Source organism: Petromyzon marinus, chromosome 12 (genome assembly GCF_048934315.1).
Source record: "Petromyzon marinus isolate PM22_M1 ecotype Great Lakes invasive population chromosome 12, UKy_Petmar_22M1.pri1.0, whole genome shotgun sequence".
In the NCBI taxonomy this organism is placed as follows: domain Eukaryota; kingdom Metazoa; phylum Chordata; class Hyperoartia; order Petromyzontiformes; family Petromyzontidae; genus Petromyzon; species Petromyzon marinus.
In genome coordinates, this window is record NC_133678.1 from 13,795,600 (window position 1) to 13,814,084 (window position 18,485).

General features: G+C 46.7%; 1 protein-coding gene across 3 annotated transcripts in view; it reads left to right on the forward strand.

The window, feature by feature from the left end:
- Window positions 1-10,340: 10,340 nt before the first annotated feature.
- LOC142924346 (chymotrypsin-like elastase family member 2A) overlaps window positions 10,341-18,485 on the forward strand; it is a 43,746-nt gene continuing 35,601 nt past the window's right edge. Inside the window, exon 1 of one of the 3 annotated variants that reach the window (XM_076066656.1) lies at window positions 10,341-10,444. Coding sequence is in view for 1 of the 3 variants with exons in the window: in XM_076066655.1 (XP_075922770.1) it covers window positions 16,519-16,663 (145 nt within the window). In the remaining 2 variants the exon portion in view is untranslated. Of the gene's footprint in view, window positions 10,445-15,875; window positions 16,664-18,485 lie in introns of those variants that run through there. The other 2 variants (XM_076066657.1, XM_076066655.1) reach the window with 2 other exon arrangements.

Genomic DNA, 18,485 nt, shown 5'->3' on the forward strand with positions numbered 1-18,485 from the left:
CAGCTGAGGGCAGTAAAACTAGGCCCTGTCCCCGACTGTCCATGGAAGCACGTGCTCATGCCGTTAGAAGCTTGCATCTTGGCAGTGTTTTCTCTGGCCGCTTCGCGAACTTCAGAGACACAATGAAGAATGACCTGGCAGGGAATGGGCATGGCTGCTCTCTTCCTCCCCGAGGCCATACCCAATTGTGCGTCAATGAGGGGGTCATTTTCCCGCCCATACATGGGTAAAATTGGGGAAAATCTTGTAGAAGCATGGGTAGCCATCCTGTACGCTGCCAAGACTCCCAGAATGTGCAAATCCCAATCTGTCTGTGCCTCATTAACTGCCTGACAGAGCATCGATGTCAGGGTTCTGTGTAAGCGTTCCACCACATCATCCATTTGGAGATGGTATTGCGACGTTCTCATCTTTTTTGTGCCCGGCACGTCGCACACTTTACGCAGCAGCTTGGACGATAAATTTCGACCTTGATTCGTGAGAAGCTGCTCGGAGTCCCCCTTATCCATCACATAGATGTGCAAAAATGTATCGGCTATGGATGCAGCCGTTTGGTTGGGCAATGGCCAAGCCATTGGACACTGGAAAAAATACTTAACCCTGACTAGGAGAAGTGTATTCCCCTTTTGTGTAGCCGGACAGGGTCTCAGGATGTCAAGTGCAACCAATTTGTTAATGTGGGACACCGTGATGGACTGTAGCAGAGGTTGAGATTTTTGCGATGGCAGCTTGTGGCGCACGCATATGTGCGATCATTGATCAAATGGAAGACATCGTTTGACATTCCCGGCCAATAAAAGTCTCATTGCTTTTTAAAAAAAGTTTTCAAATGCCCGAGGTGCATCAACTGATTTCCATGCACTGCCCGCGTTAATCTACCTCGAAGGGAGGTGGGGACCACAACACCCAGACGGTGCAATGCCTCCTGCCACCTCATCAGCAGACCTTCCTGAAGGACGAACTGCGAGACTCCCTTAGGCCCGGGGTTCTCTTGGTCAGTTTCTGTCCAGCGCCGCAAGTTCAACAGGGAGACATCCTCCATCTGTAGCTGGCCTCATTCGGCATGCGTGAGCCCCAACGTGTCATCTCTATGTGCGACCACCACGGCTGGTGGTGGGTCACTCAAAGCCACTACGACCCCCGGTGGCCCAGCCCTAGGCTGTTTACACTGGCCCACGCCCGACGAGCATGCGCAGCATCTCTTCAGCGGCAAGCGGTATGATGCATCGGCATAGCAGTGCCCCACACCCCTGCAGTGAACCACTCGAAATAAATACTCCTGGAGTATTACCAACTAGCGTAAGAGCTGGCCGGAAGTCTGGTCCACTCTCAGAGAGTACTCGGGTGCCACGTGGTCCATGCAGACTACAAACTGTCTGCCATAAAGATAAGCCCTGTACTGTTGGACAAAGTACACCATGGCCAACAGTTCCCTGCGGGTGATACAGTACCACTGCTCGGTGGTTGAAAGGATGCGACTCCCGTATGCGATCACCCTTTCCACCCCGTTCTTCACCTGGGACAGGACAGCCCCTATGCCCATGTCACTTGCATCAGTGTCCAATATGGACGGCAGGGAAACGCGATCTCGCAGCGTAGGGAACGCAGCCTCCTCCTCCTCCTCCTGGAGTGTGGAAGAAGTTTTCTTGGAGGTCAAAGTTGAAATCTTTTTGCATTGTGTCTTCCACCAGACGCTCCCAGAATACCTGCACTATTTGTTTGGGCCTTCCACATGTATCTGGTCGGTGCCCCAAGTGTCGGATCCAACTTACCACGGGTGGTGATCACTTGACAGCTCCGCCCTTCTCTTTACCTGAGTGTCCAAAACATATGCCCTTAGGTCCTATGATGCAGCAATAATGTCAATTATTGACGTTAGGCCCAAGGTGCTCTGGTACCAAATATACTTATGAGCATCGTTGTGTTCAAAAATGGTGTTTGTTATTGACATTCTGTGACTAATGCAGAATTCCAATAATATTTCACCGTTCGGGTTCAGATCAGGGGGGTATTCCTCCCAATCACGACTCTTCAGGTATTTCCATTGTTTCCCACGTGAACATTGAAGTCGCCCATTAAGACTATGGAGTCGGTAGGCATCACCGTATCGAGCACTGCATCCTCCATCTCCAAGAAGGCCGAATACTCTGAACTGCTTTTTAGTGCATGAGCACAGACAACAGTCAGAGTTTTCCTTTTTGAGACCCGATGTCTCAATGAGGCTACCCTCTCATCCAATGGTACAAACTCCAACTGAATAGCACCCAGCAGGGGGCTTGTGAATATCCCCACATCCGCCCATGGCCTCTCACCACATTGCTGCCATGGGGGAGCCATGGCAGCAATGGGAGTTCAACTGTTGACTGTACACAAAGTGTTGCAAATTTAACAATCCCAGAAAGGATGATGGGCTGAGCCGACCCCTGGTATCTAAACCAAACTAAATTAAAAGGGGAGTGGCTACAATGTGTTCAGAATGCTGCAAGAGTTGTAAAACACGGATCAACTCCCTCCTGTGCACTGGGTGTCGGTTGGTAGAAAATGTTAACGTGAATTATTGTTGACATCTTTTAAGCGGTAACATATTTTGGAGCCTCTTTATTCGGCAGATTCTTTGACAAATTACATTACAATCTGTCATAGCTCGAGTGGTACACATTTTGTAATTACAAGAACGGCAGCTGAAATTTAGAATAACTGAACGTGAACTTCGTATTTTCCACCAAAGTTGAACATCTAATCTAGAAGTATTATTAATTTACTGCCAATTCGTCAATATAGGACGACATTTAAAATTTTATTTTCAAAGAGATTGAAAATATCGCAAATGAAAAGGACAAATAAAAGCAAAGACTCAAACAAATTGTATCTAATCTGTGTTATTTTTAAACATCGCATTTTTTCTGCAATCACATCGTAGTAATCAAAAACTCTCGTTTACACTGGCACCTTGAGATGGGGGGGGGGGGTGGTAATGTTCGTGATTTTAACTTGCGATCTGGGATTCAACTCTTAGGCAATACAATAACCTGACAATTTAACACAAAAGATAAATACACTTGCGACGTATGTTTTACAGGAAATCATTCGTGAGCCTCAAGGCTCCTTTCAGTTAGATGCTGATTGTGTTGTTTGGCTAATTTCTTATCGAGAACTTTGTATATAGGAGGCTGGAGTACTTAGAGGGTGGGCTTAGCCCCACCCCCCTTCCTCCTTCTAACCATGCCTTCCCCCATCATCTCATTGTCATCGTCATCTAAACCGTTAATATTAAAGGTATGTAAGTTATATTCTTAGCTCTTTCGGTAAAGTCACGTTGAAGGGAAACAATAAAAGAATAAAATATATATAAAACAATAAAAATTCTCACGACGTTTCGACCATAACACAAACGGTCGTCATCAGGTGTGTCGGTTTGTAAGTTAATCTAATGCTTTATATATGCCATTGTGTAATGTACTGTATTCGATTCGGTGTTTCGTGGATAAACAGGAAACTTAGCGAAGCTATGACGGTTCTGACCGGGGCCATGGTTCCCCTAACCCCCTATTTCCCACAGGCCACTGCACTTTACCAACCGCGAGGGCTTTCAGGAACCAAACATTCGCGGTTAGCAGGGGATTACTGTAGACCCTGGCTCATAAAGTCAGAACTCGAGCTGATATTTTTAACTGTTACATATAAAAATATTAGTCGTTAGCTAATTGAACATTGAACTCACTCATTAAATGTGTAATGGATTCAACTGACTCGCAGACGTACTTCTTGGAGGAAACACATATTTATTAACACCAACACATAACACAAACGGGTTACATCCCTTCACCACATAACCTATGGTGGTGTATCAACAGGCCTACTACGTTTGTTACTGGGAGTGGCTACAACGGACAGGACCTTAGCTGGAGTCCTCGTCCACGTGTTGATAACTTCTTCATGTATGTAGAAGGGAGATCGTAGATCTTCAGATGATGGCAGCAACGCTGAACCCCTGTCCCTGTGCGGACCCCGGTTTATATGCTGCTGAGTCGTGGCTGGCCCCGCCCTTGGCCACGACCACCTTCGAGAAACCTCATGCTGTTTCTCGACCCTTCCCGTAGGATCTACCATGACACATGACCACACCCAAGCCCCCCTCCTGGGTCCTTGTGTAGATCTTACTGGTCACGTGCCTTCCAGGGTGAACCAAAATGCCATGGCCTAGGGTAACCTTATCCCATGGCTGACACTCCAACACTCCCTCCTGTAGGAGTCAGCACTGCACGCCACGCGTGGTGCCAATGCGCTATCCCAGTGCTCACCGAGCCCACCCCTAGGACTGGTACTACACCCACCAACGGGGTGTCCACGATGACAATGCATCACACGCCGTACCTCGCTACAGCCGGCATTACACAGCAATATACACGATGTCGCTACATACGTGATGTCCGCGATGTCACTTCAAATGCATAGTCATGATGCTGCTACATCAAATAGTGGTAAACTCCTAGGTAGAGGCTACCCATACTTCATCCCTGTGTCACATAAACAGTTAACACTGAAAAATCACCACCAAGCATTGCAACTGTGGTGCCGCAGCAGCGAAGCCGTCCTGACGACGCCGTGGCCGCAACGCGACCACCTCCGAGCGACGGGGCCGACGCTTCTCTTCCTTCAACACCCCCCACATGAACACACACAAACCCCCACATAGAGCCCCGAGGGGAGGTCACCTGGCCGACAGGTTTTCACCCGGGAGCCCTCTCATGGGACCAAACTTCACGGTTTCCTGCGACCAGGGAATTGGGCGACCTCCCCCGAGGCTAACTCGCACCACGGCGCCGTGACTTGGGTTGTAATCACGTGGTCACGACGGGGCTGCTGAGCCACCGCGGATAGAAAACTGCTACAACACACACGGGTCAGCAGGCAGGTAGGGGGGGGGGGCACGGAGTCACGAACGGCGGGAAAAACAGGGCCGGTCCTTTGATTGGTAGGACAGATGCACTTGTTTAGAGGGAGAAAAGCGGACGTCTGAGACAGCACCGGTCCGAGGAGAGTGGCAGGATAATCCGAGCCACCTGATTGGATGGGAGGCCAGCGGATCAGCGCCGATTAATCTTTGATGTAGAGGACAATAAAAAGGGTAGAGAAGGCGGGGAGAGATGAGTTCGGATTGTACTCAAGCCAGGCTCGGGGCCGTCGACTTCCCAGCCACTAGAACGTCCGTGTGACGAGTCGAAGTGCAGCGAGGATCTGACCCAACAGCTCCGTACGAGTCGAACCGTGAGTACCCGAGAGTGAGATATTGAGGCCATTGGGAGATCGTCTTAGGAGAGTGATTTAAAAGAGTCTATACAGATCGGGTCTTAGACCATCGGGAGATAGGTTAGACCTACCCTGCTGACTCAAACTGACTCGGGTAATTTAGCCTCGGACTCGCTGACAATAAACTGCTGGGGATCAATAAACCTTGTCGTGAGGTTTCTGCGAGGGTGGAACGGATGCATGTTGGTGTGCGTCGTTGTACCCTGTGTTTGTGCGTGAGGGTGTATTTACCCACGTGTTTGCGCTCGCCCATGCATGTAGCTTGTGGTTAGCGTGTGCGTGTGTTGAGCGACGGCGGACTCGTACAGGGGCACGTGAGATTACTCATACGCCCTTTCGTTTAACGTGTGCGTTAGGCTAACGGGCAGCGTACACGCGAGATTATTTGTGCGGCCTTTTGTTTAGCGTGTGCGTGGGGTGAACGGGCGGCATACCTGTGAGTTTGTTCATACAGCCCTTTAAATAAATCTCCGAGACAACCCCCCAATCGGCTGCGCATGTGCAAGTGACGTCCTTGCCCTCTGACCCCGGACCCCGAGTCCCGCGCGTGCGATTGGTATGTGGCACGGGAGAAGAGCGACGTCGGATTTCGGGTGAGAGGGTGTGAGTGAGTCAGTGTGCGCGGAGATTGTGTGTATTGATCCCAGGTGGCTAAGCACCAGCCCCGAATCATGCCCCGAGGGGCCGCAGCGAAGGGGGGGGGGGGGGTCGGTGTGCAGTAACCCTCCCCAGGACACGGAAGAGGGGAGCAGTGGATCCCACCTGAGCGAGGAGCCGAGGGTCAGCCTCCCCAACACAACACGGGCTTGCCACAAGGTACACTGCATCATCCTTGACCAGGCAGCGTTGGTTGTATCATCAAGAATGATTGAGGTGGCTATTTTCAAGAGTGACTCACAATATTTCTCGGTCTGTAACCAAATGAATTAGTTGGGCTTACACCTGAATAGGTCTCACATTGAAGCACGTTTAACACATGCATTGTGGACTGCTTCTTTAAAATCATTACATGGCATTAACTAAACACTCGTGTAGTCTACACCAGAAACAACATTCATTACTCACAAGTATTATGTCTCAATTACTGCAAATTGGATGGAATAACATAAACTTATTAAGCTCAGCTTGAACCTGCATCTTATGAAATAGCTGGCCCTGCCTCCCCCTGGTAACGTGGCCAAGTCTCTCAATCAGGCTATAAATTCCACCTCTGTGCTTTCTGCCATGCAGTGCCAGAGGGTGCCCATAATGGACAGAACAATTACTTTAGGTGCTCTCAATTGGCACATATATTCAACAGCTTGACATATATCTGGCGCTCCAGCATCAGAACGACAAAGATCTGGATCGAGAATGTGTACATCATTCTTATACAGCACTGCAAATCTCCACAGGTTTACAACAGACGTTCCACATGTTACTGCTAGTTTTTCATATTCTTACATCTCCAGAGAACTGAAAGCAACAAGAAGTACGTACGTGCAATGCAGAAGACATCACAACTAGAAGACCTGTGTGGTTAACGTCTAGTTTGGGAGTTGCCTCAGCTTATTATCTATTTATAGAATGAGCATCACACTTTTTGGGATGCTAGCCTCTGTTATAGTAATGGTGAATTTCAACCAATTGCTTAGAGCCAACATTGTAGATGGTTACGACTATCCCGTGCTTGGTTGAACACAGTCACTTTGACACAACCGTCATTATTTAAGTTTTAAGTTAAGCAGTTTAAAAAACAATGTATATATTATCAGAGCACGTGTGTTTACATGTTCACCACACGTACGTGTAGTTGATGCAGACATGATTCCTTGCAAAAAGTTTCTGTTTGGTGATTGAACATTTTAACACAATTTTTCTTGTCAGAAATGATAAAACCGATTCTTATTTTTTTCATTTAGCGTTATCGATAACAATGTGTAATTAAGTAGTCAAATCTGGTTCAGACGCTTCATTTGAACACGTGTGTAATCCCTGAAAAATATTAATCACAAACTAATTTCGTAAGTAGGCTTTCACGACCAACATGATTATTAATTATTTTATTGTGGGTTAGATCATCGTCTAGATACTTACATGTTTCAGTATGACCCTTCACCACCCAACAGAGCCAATAAAAAAGTACGTTGCCACGTGGGGCAAATAGGTCAATGGATCTAGTGTTTCAGTAAAAACTGACTTTTGAAAAGCAAGCAAAGGTAAAAAAATTACAATACGTGTCGCTGGAGATGACAGCATCAACAAGTGCTAACAAAAGCAAACTTTCAGAGCTTTTGTAGTGGGCATTGCCTTTCCATTGTCCTGGCCTGCTCTATCCACCAAATGACTCTCCCATAACACTCTTGCCCTCACCCTGTAGTTGTCTCTATAATGGTCTAAGCTTTCCTGGGCCGATAAATGCCTTCCCCCTGTCCCCATTTTGTTATCGATTTCCCACCTTTCCATCACCTATTCTTGCATTGGTCGCTACACAGCCCTGTCGCTTTTCCAGGGACTGGAAACAACTGGACCATGATGCATTCCATCAGAATATCCGGTCATCATCAGCGTGTCTAAGTCCTGCATCGACGGGTTGATTCCTTTGCAGCTCAATTAGAAAATAACATTCATGCTGTTCTTGATGAACTCGTGCCCATCCGAAGAAGCACAAAAAGAACAGGGAAAGCACGCAATAATTGGCTGCCACCGGAGATGGCTGTGGTGTCTTTGTAAGAGAGATAGTTTCGAGACTGTCCTACTTGCCTACAGAGCCACCTGCAGATCTGCCAATTGCCTCATTATTGAGTCTCGCAGATCGTTCTATGCTCTGAATGTCAAGGAGTCGGCTCGCAACCCCCGTGCTCTGTCGTAAATCGCGAAGGATCTGCTGCACTCCAAACACCCATCAACCAGTCAACCCGGTCTGTGCAAAGTACTTGCGATGTTCTTAGCCAATAAAATAGTGACGATCAAAATGGAAGTTTCTAACTTGAAGGAAATGCATTCTCCCATTCTGCCATTTGAGTTTGTTCAACCTGGAACCAATGCAAAAGTCAAAACCCTGGCATCAACGTCGGTGGCAGAGGTGTCGATGATCATCGCACAGTACGCCAAATAAGATGTTGCCGCTCGATTACATCCACACGCCGAGTCTCAAATAATACTCAGACGTGCTTTAGCCGTTGATTATCCACCTGGCAAATCTCTGTTTCACAGACTGGTTAAAAATGGCGGAGGTAACCCCGCTCCTGAAAAAAGTTGGCTTGAGCCATAGTGACCCCAGAAACGATTGCCCAATTTCAAACATGAGTACGATTTCAAAGCGCATAGAACACCTTTGTCTGAAGCGGTTACTTCCCCACATCGCTGTGACAGACAATCAACCCGTTTCAGTTGAGGTACCGGAAGTTCCACATCACGGAGAGGGCTCTATTAAAGATCACTGAAGATCTCTACAGGACATGTATGACCGGTGCACCACTGTGTTGGCTGGCCTTAATGTCTGAGGCATCTTCGAAACCATAGATCAGCTATGATCAAGTTTTGTTATATTGATTACGGCACTAGAGTGGATTCATTCATTCCCCTATTTCCAATCACAGTTCGTCAAGCTGGGTGACAAACAGTCATCACCTTTGCCATACCTAGTTGACATACCACCAGGGGTCCATCTTCGGGCCCTTCCTATTTTCAACATATGTCTTTCCGATCGCAGATGTCATATCCTCGCATCTTATCAAGTTCCATCAATATGCTGATGCTACATAATTGTTCATCACAGTGAAGTCAAAGTTAGACATGAAGAGCCTCAATAACCTCGAAGATTGCGTATTAGTGGTGCATGTGGTTTTCACAAAACCAGTTGCTGCTTAATCCAGGAAAATCGGAGGTTCTGCTGATTGGCACTCAGGCTCAGGCGAAAACATTTGTGGGAGGATCAGGTGTGGCAGTCGCAGATGCCGTTAGTGAGTTTTCTATTTATTTAAAGAGGCTCGGCAATATACTCAAGCATAATGTCGTTTGACCACAAGGTGCAAAATATAGTCGGGTCCTGCAAATTTCATATGAGGGCTCACCGACACATTCGACTACTATTGAGTCATAACATAGACAGTATGATGGTGTGTAGCACAGTATCGACAAGGCTCAATTATTGCAACTCACTACTCTACGAGATGTCTTGCAAAAAAATAGTAAGCTGCAGTGTGTACAAAATGCTTTGGCACGTGTTATGATGGATACTGCAAGATCCGACCATGTATGTCCAGTGTTCACTGAGTTGCAGTGGCTTCCAGTTGCCCAACGAATGCATTATATGGTCGCACTCATTCCACACAAAGTGCTTTCCATAAAATAACCACAATGCCTTGCTGATGTCAAGGAGCAAAAAAATCAGCACGCAAACTTCAGTCATCTTCGCAGAGGCTTTTGGCTAACCATCAAACAAAGACGGCCACTGAATTGCTTGCTTTCAGATGCCCATCTGCATACATCTGGTATGCTCTTTCTTCGATGTTAGGAAATCACGGGAGCAAGGCACTTTTAAGTTTAGTTTGCAAACTCATATGTTTAGAACTGCGTTGTGTGTTTAGTTTGTTTTCCTCCCGAACTTCCAATTGGCATGGTCTTCTACGTTCTGTGCAAAAGAAGTTCAACATACATACATCTCTGTGGCTCATTCCGGGCCCTCCCATGGCCATTCTGAAAAACTCTGTCGCGATCTATTGTAAAACCTTCATTTTTACATGACTATCGGCTCTTCTATTCCCACTGTCCCTCCTGTAAGGTACTCACACAGGCACTACTGTGGCCGCACCCTTTGACCACACTGCAATATCGCTCCCTTACTGACAGACTAATGCCCGATTGTCGGCCGGTGCTGAGTTCACTCATGCATCACAGAGATAGCTGCCGCTGGGGATCCCCGTGGCTGGACGGTCAAAGGGTGTTCTGCCCCATGGCAGGTGTTCTGCCCCATGGCAGGTGTGGGGGGTGTGTGTACACAGGAATTTCCTGTTTGGAGGTTGAGTTTGGTCACGTGACCAGGAAGTTACGATTGAAGATTCCCTCTCAGCCACGCAGCAGGGTGCCAGATATTACACAGAGTACAACATCGTGGCAACTGTTCATTGTGGGACTTTAAGAAGCATTGTCTGTAAGTTCGTTTATGTTCGTATAATACTGGGAATGATGTTAGAATGACCGTTATAATGTTGTAAATGCCTTTATAATGCTGTTGAGTTGTTATGATAAATATGAGGCCTAGTTAACAACGAAGCCTGCCACTTGCCTTATTGTGAATGTTACTTGTAATTGAAAAAGTCGAGTCAGACTCGTACCCATGTAACCTTATTGCGATCTTGCGAGCAAGGATGACGAAATATCTCATCCATAGTTCAGTGTTATGTGTGGTGCTGTACATTTAGGCTGCAGTATGGTGATTACACGATGTGCCCTTACTTAACACAGTAGCTTATTCACTTGTATGGCTATTCAGTACTAATGTAGGTGCCTGATCCATCTAGGACAGTGGTTCTTAACCTGGGTTCGATCGAACCCCAGGGGTTCGGTGAGTCGATCTCAGGGGTTCGGCAGAGCCCCCGCCACGGAGGTCCGGACACACTTGAATTATTGTGTAAATTTGTGATGACACACACGGCCCGCTTGGCCATCACTGGCTGCAGATGATCATGCTACACTGCTTGGCCAATCAGCGCTGCGGGGAATTTAGTGCGTACTCAGTAGTCAACGTGTGACTGTTGTTGTCGTACGTCGTGTGATTTCTTTAATATTTTATCCATACTAACTATGTCGGGCAAAAGAAGAAAGTGGTCGGACGAATATGTACAACATGGATTCTCATGTATCACGGAACGTGATGGGAGTGAGCGTCCTATCTGCATGATTTGCAACGCCAAGTTGAGCAACTCTAGTCTTGCACCGGCAAAACTAAAGGAACACTTCTTGAAGCTGCATGGAGACGGGGAATACAAGAACACAACACTTGCTGAATTCAGGGTGAAGAGAGCCAGATTCGATGAAAGGGCCACTCTGCCTGCTCTTGGATTTGTACCTGTTAACAAACCGATCCTGACAGCATCGTACGAAGTTGCTTACCTGATCGCAAAGCAGGGCAAGCCACACACCATTGGTGAAACACTTGTGAAACCAGCTGCATTAAAGATGGCGAATCTGATACTCGGAACAGGGCCGAAGGTAAATTATCCCAAATTCCCCTTTCAAATGACACCGTCAGTGACAGAATAGAAGACATGAGTAAAGACATCTTGGCTCAAGTAGTCGCGGATCTGATTTCAAGCCCGGCAAAATTCAGCCTTCAACTCGACGAAACCACAGACGTTTCTGATCTAAGCCAGCTTGCTGTTTTTGTACGCTATGTGAAAGACAACATGATAAAAGAAGAGTTTTTATTTTGTAAGCCTCTTACAACAACAACGAAGGCAGCCGATGTGAAGAAGCTTGTGGATGACTTCTTCAGAGACAACAATCTTTCATGGGATATGGTTTCTGCAGTTTGTACGGACGGAGCTCCAGTCATGCTGGGAAGAAAGTCTGGTTTTGGTGCGCTAGTAAAGGCCGATGCACCACACATCATTGTGACGCATTGTATTCTGCACAGGCATGCGTTGGCAACAAAAAACCTTACCTCCAAAAATGGCAGAAGTATTAAAAACTGTGGTGGAATGTGTGAACTATGTGCGAAAAAGTGCTCTGAGGCACCGCATCTTCAGTGAGCTGTGTAAAGAAATGGGCTCTGAATTTGAGGTACTTCTGCTCCATTCTAATATTCGGTGGTTATCCCGGGGACAGGTGCTGAATCGTGTTTTTGCCATGCGTGTGGAATTAGCCCTGTTTTTGCAAGAGCACCAACACTGCCATGCAGATTGCTTCAAAAATCCTGAGTTCATTCTCATTTTAGCGTACATGGCTGATATATTCGCAGCTCTCAATCATCTCAATCAGCAGATGCAGGGTGGTGGAGTCAATATCATGGAAGCGGAAGAACACCTGAAGGCTTTTCATAAAAAGCTACCGTTATGGAAACGACGAACAGAGAACAATAACTTCGCAAACTTCCCGCTTCTGGACGACTGTGCAAGTAAGATCGAAGATGTGTCTGGAATCGGAGATATTTCTGTATCCACGGAACTGAAGCAAACAATTGCCACGCACTTAGATGAGCTTGCAAAGTCTCTCGACGGATATTTCCCTACAAGAGAGTCATATCCAGCATGGGTGAGACAGCCGTTCACGTTTGCTGTTGAAACAGCAGATGTCAATGATGAATTCCTCGACGAAATCATTGAAATTCAGCAGAGCCAGGTTCAACAGCAACTCTTCAGAACAACAACGCTCTCAACGTTTTGGCGTCGACAAATGAACAAGTATCCAGTTATTGCTAAGAAAGCCCTGGATTTTTTTATACCATTTGTTACAACATATCTTTGTGAGCAATCCTTTTCGAGGATGCTGGACATAAAAACGAAGAAAAGGAACAGACTTTGCTGTGAAAATGACATGAGAGTGGCACTTGCCAAGGTGAAGCCACGCATATCTGAACTGATCTCTCAAAGGCAACAGCAGAAGTCACATTGATTTCCAGGTATGTAATTTGTTGTGAGTTTATGCATTGTGTTGGTTTTATTCTTTGAACAAGGTAAAGTTCATGCACGGCTCATTTTGTGTACCAGTAAAAAACATATCAATGTCTTGAATTTGAAAAAAATCACATTTTATTTTTCACTAAAGAGGGGTTCGGTGAATGCGCATATGAAACTGGTGGGGTTCGGTACCTCCAACAAGGTTAAGAACCACTGATCTAGGATCTGGTGTTGAGTTTCCTGTTATCTAAGAAAATGTTATGATGCTGTCGTGTTCATTCATTGTATTGATATTTCTAGGTATTAACAGATGCTGTATTTGTGCTGTGTTTTTGCCATCAATTTTACCTCGGTAAATTTATGAAATATGTTTGGAATCGGATGTTCATCCTTGCTCTGAAGGTTTATTGAATGCGAGGTTATCTACTCGGATAGTGGTGCAACGCAGCGCACAGCGAGGCCGAGACAGTAAAAAGACAGTCTTCTTGGAGCTCCCAAGCAGCCAGATCTGCAGCTAGTCTACATTATATTTGTGTTGCAAGCATCGCGGCGTGGAAAGCCACAGTTCAACAGGGAGAGATACTGAAGCAAGTGATTTAAGCAATACAGGACCTCCCATCTTGCCTCAAGAGGACCAAGGAAGTTCAAGGCCACAAAGAGAGGTCAGGCTGACACAAAGGGCCTTGGAAAGCTATGGTGCTGAGAAGCAAGACCTTGATGCCAGGATAGAAAGGGCATGGGACCGGGTTGAAGCAGATATATCTGAAGCTCAAAACACCTCAGACACAGTGGCCTCAATTCAGCGGGCCATACAGCGAGTGAAGGTGAGCAGTTCAAGCTACAAGCTGCTGGCAAATAAATACATCTTCCTCCTGAAGAAGGTGAAAACATACGAGGGCATCGAGGGAGTGCGCATGCAAGAGCACTTCCTTGAACTGCTCGATGATAATGTGCAGGCAGTGATACAAGACGTGTCGCAGGGACATGCTGAGAGTCCACAAGGTTCGCGATCAACGCAATGAACCTCACGCCACTCCCTATGCCGAGTGACTCGACCTAGGATGGGTCATCGTAGATGATGTCTGTTTCGATGGAACACACAAACCAGACCACATTAGCACATTCAGAACAAGTGTGCTCACGAATGGACGCACGTCACTCTTCAAACCGTGCCCCAACCACTTCACGCTGAAAGAGCAACACGAAGAGAAAACTCAATGCTGTACCATGCAGATCTACAAAGAAACCACCATGGTCACCACGACTTCGCTTGTTCATCCACCGTCTTCACTGGATTTTGTTCCTCCACGTTTTTCCAAGCCAGTCCTGACTGACAAGAAGAAGACTAAGCTGAAGCTGCTGCTTGTTGCTCTGCAGGCCGTGGCCTCTCCGTTCCTAGACCCGGAGCTGTTGTCCGAGTGAGAATCCTGGAAGGAGTTCCACGGCAAGGCCCCACAACCAGAACATACCATCCAAAGGCTTAAGCTGTGTGGAGCAGTTTTAGCTACAGCAGTGGTGGAACTGATCTTAGACGAATTGGTCATTAAACTGGATGCGGTAAAGTTCTACACGAAAAGTAACGTCGTTCTGGGCTACATAAACAACCAAACCAGAAGGTTCAACGCCTACATCAGCAACAGGGTGGAACGCATCAGGAGATCGACTCAGCCAGAACAATGGAATGACGTTCCAACTGAACAGAATCACGCAGATCTCGCAACTAGGTCTGCCCCTGCATCTCTGCTGAAGCAAACCATCTTGCTGACGGGTCCAGTGTTCCTCTTACGACGTGACGGTGGCCCAGGTACTACCAATGAGACTTTTGGACTCGTAGAGTCCTAGTCAGACAAGGAGATTTGTCCTCAAGTGACAACCTTGGTCACAAATGTGCGACCAAGAAGTCCACTGAGTCCACACCATTTTTAAGATTTCTCTAAATGGACGACGATCGTGCGAGCGATAGCACATCTAATGCATATTGCAGACTGCTTCCATCACCCGATGAGAGGCACCACTTGTAGCTGCAATGGGTGGCATCACTGCACAGTGCCACGCACTGAAGATGAACTTTTCAGAGCAAGGAAATGAATATTCTGCTGTGTGCAACAGGCAACTTATGCAAGTGAGATCAAGTCCATCAGCAAGGGAGAAGACCTTCCTCGGGTCAGCACCCTCAGGAAGTTAAACCCCAGGATGGACAAAGACGGCTTGCTCAGGATCGGTGGTCGGCTAGGGAATGCAAAATTAGATGAGAATGAACGAAACCCCCTCAATCCCAAGCCAGAGCCACATCTCAATTTTACTTGTGCAATACTACCACGAGAAGGTCAAGCACCAAAGTCGGCACTTCACAGAAGGAGCAATCCGATCTGCAGGGTTGTGGATCGTTGGAGCAAAGAGGTGCATCACCAGCACAATCCACAAGTGTATTAGGTGTTGCAAGCTACGTGGAAAACAGGAAGAACAGAAAATGGCAGACCTCCCAGCCGATCGACTAAGTATGGAACTTCCTTTCACCTCTGTAGTGATCGACGTGTTCGGACCGTGGACAGTCATCTCCCGTCGCACCAGAAAAGGGCTTGTGAACAGCAAACGTTTGGCAGTGCTGATCACCTGTATGAGTACACGAGCAGTGCACATCGAAGTAATCAAATCCATGGACTCTTCGAGTTTTATAAATGCACTCCGGAGGTTCTTCGCCATCAGAGGGCCAGCCAAGCAACTCCATTCTGATTGTGGAACCAATTTCACTGGAGCATGTAAAGAGCTTAAGATCTATACGGAAAATGTTGAAGATCATTCTTTAGGGAAATTCCTTAGTGACCAAGGCTGCACATGGATCTTCAACCCTCCTCACTCTTCGCATATGGGTGGAGTCTGGGAACGCATGATCGAGATTGCTCGACACATTCTCGACTCCATGCTGTGTGATGTCAGGTCCACACAGCTCTCTCGCAAGGTCTTGACCACTCTCATGGCCGAGGTCTCAGCTATAATTAACTCAAGACCCCTGATCCCCATCTCAACCGACCCAGAGTCACCATTCATATTGACTCCTGCTCCACTTCTTACCCAGAAGACAGATGTGCTCACAGCACCCACTGAGGAGGTCAGCACTGCAGACCTCTACAGACGTCAATGGAGGCAAGTGCAGAGCTTCGTTAACACGTTCTGGCGTCGCTGGAAAAACGAGTACCTTACGACACTCCAAGTGCGCAGCAAGTGGCAGTCTAACAGACCAGACATCCGAGAAGATGACCTCGTCCTACTGAAGGACAACCAAGTCAAATGGAATGAGTGGCCAATGGGCCTTATCCTCAAGACTATTCCTAGTGCCGATGGAAAAGTTCGAAAGGTCGAGGTTATAATTGCGAAGCAAGGTGTCGTTAGGACTTTCGTCAGGCCCATAGTTGAGACAGTACTGCTTTTCTCTCGCAAATATATGGACAAATAAGTTGACCCATTGAACTTTGTTATACATTTGTTTATGAGATAGAAAATAAATGGTGGTATCTCCTAGATACTAGACGGGGAGTGTTCTGCCTCACGGCAGGTGTGGGGGTGTGTGTACACAGGAATTTCCTGTTTGGAGGTTGAGTTTGGTCACATGACCAGGAAGTTACGATTTAAGATTCCCTCTCAGCCACGCGGCAGGGTGTCAGCCATTACACAGAGTACAAAATGTGGCACAAAGAGCATCCCCGTGAAGACATATGCAACTGTTCATTGTGGGACTTTAAGAAGCATTGTCTGTAAGGTCGTTTATGTTCTTATGATACTGGGAATGCTGTTATAATTTTATAACAAGCCTTATAATGCTGTAAATGCCTTTATAATGCTGTTAAATTGTTATGATAAATATGCGGCCTAGTTAACAACGAAACCTGCCACTTGCCTTAATGTGAGTGTTACTTGTAATTGAAAAAGTCGAGTCAGACTCGTACCCATGTAACCTTATTGCGATCATGAGAGCAAGGATGACGAAATATCTCATCCACAGTTCAGTGATATATGTGGTGCTGTAAATTTAGGCTACAGTATGGCGATTACACGATGTGCCCTTAACACAGTAGCTAATTCTCTTGTATAGCTATTCAGTACTAATGTAGGTGCCTGGTCCATCCAGAATCTAGTGTTGAGTTTCATGTTATCAAAGACAATGTTAAGATGCTCTAGTGTCCATTCATTGTATTGATATCTCCAAGCATTAACAGATGCTGTATTTGTGCTGTGTTTTTCCCATCAGTTTTACCTCGTTCAATTAATTAAATATGTTTGGAGTCAGATGTTCACCCTGGCTCTGAAAGTTAATTGAATGCGAGGTTATCTACTCAGATAGTGGTGCAACGCAGCGCACAGCGAGGCCGAGACAAAGGGTGCCACGAAATGTGTGACATGGGAGATATTCATATTAAGTAATGCTGATTGTTGGAAATTACACAGTCCTATGATGGAGACCCACAGTATGACCACTGTTGACTGTATGCAAAGTTATGTTCAGAAACATTAAATCTTTATTTTGACTGGAGAAATCTGATGAGCAGTGAAGCTCTTTTTAATGTTTATCAGTCATTGACATATGAGAACAAGATAGAAAAATGTTGAGCAAGTTACTCTTAAATACAAATAACGTATCGAAGTACAAATTAACACAGATACATATGTAGAGTAGTGGTCGGTGACGTTACGTCACGCTCACCTTCCTTCTGCAATGACGTCACAGGAAGTGACGTCAGGCGGATCTTCCGGTATGATGACGTCATGGGAAGCGATGTCATACACAGGGGGCTGGGCGGTGATATGTCCCCCTGGGGTTCTTAAGCTGGAACCCGTGACATGAGCGGGATCGTCGTGAGAGCCGGAAATGGGAGTGGGTGGAAGTCGGGACCCAGGGTAGGGTAGGCTAGCAAGAGGCTAGAGTGGCTGCTTCACCCGGCCGGCCGATGTTGGTTTTTCCCTCGGCCGGTGCAGTGGGAAGAGCCCGGGTAGTGTGTGTGTGTTAGGGACTCCCAGTACCCTATCCCTGGGGAGATATATATTAGCCCATGCCAACATAGGCGTAAGCCCCTAAATAACCCCAGGCGTAAGCCCCTAATAAACCCTGGCGTAAGCCCCTAAGAAGATCTGCCTCCAAGTCGTCATTTGCACCATCACACATACATTACATTCCTGCAGGTTTCTCAAGACCAAATGCAAGCTTGGACTCTACCCGGCCAAACTCCACTCATTAAACTGGAGGGGGAATTGACAAAACGTGGACACTGTGGGTTCTAATTCCGTTTTTTTTTATAGATGACGTAAGTATATAAATGTGTCGTTAAACTCGCCACCACCCGACAGCCAGTTAGTAAGGGTTGTCCTGTAAACAGAACAAGCCAATGCATCACTGGTACAGCACACCGGTGTGTTGGAGAGCCAAGCCACTGCATTAACAAACTGACTACGACGTTTCGCCAGTAATTACAACTAGCTTCATCAGGCGACAGCCAGGTTTGTGTAGAAGTCCACCTTTTTAACGACAGATTTATATATCTACGCGATCCAACCCAAAAACCTGTATTATGGATGCTATTG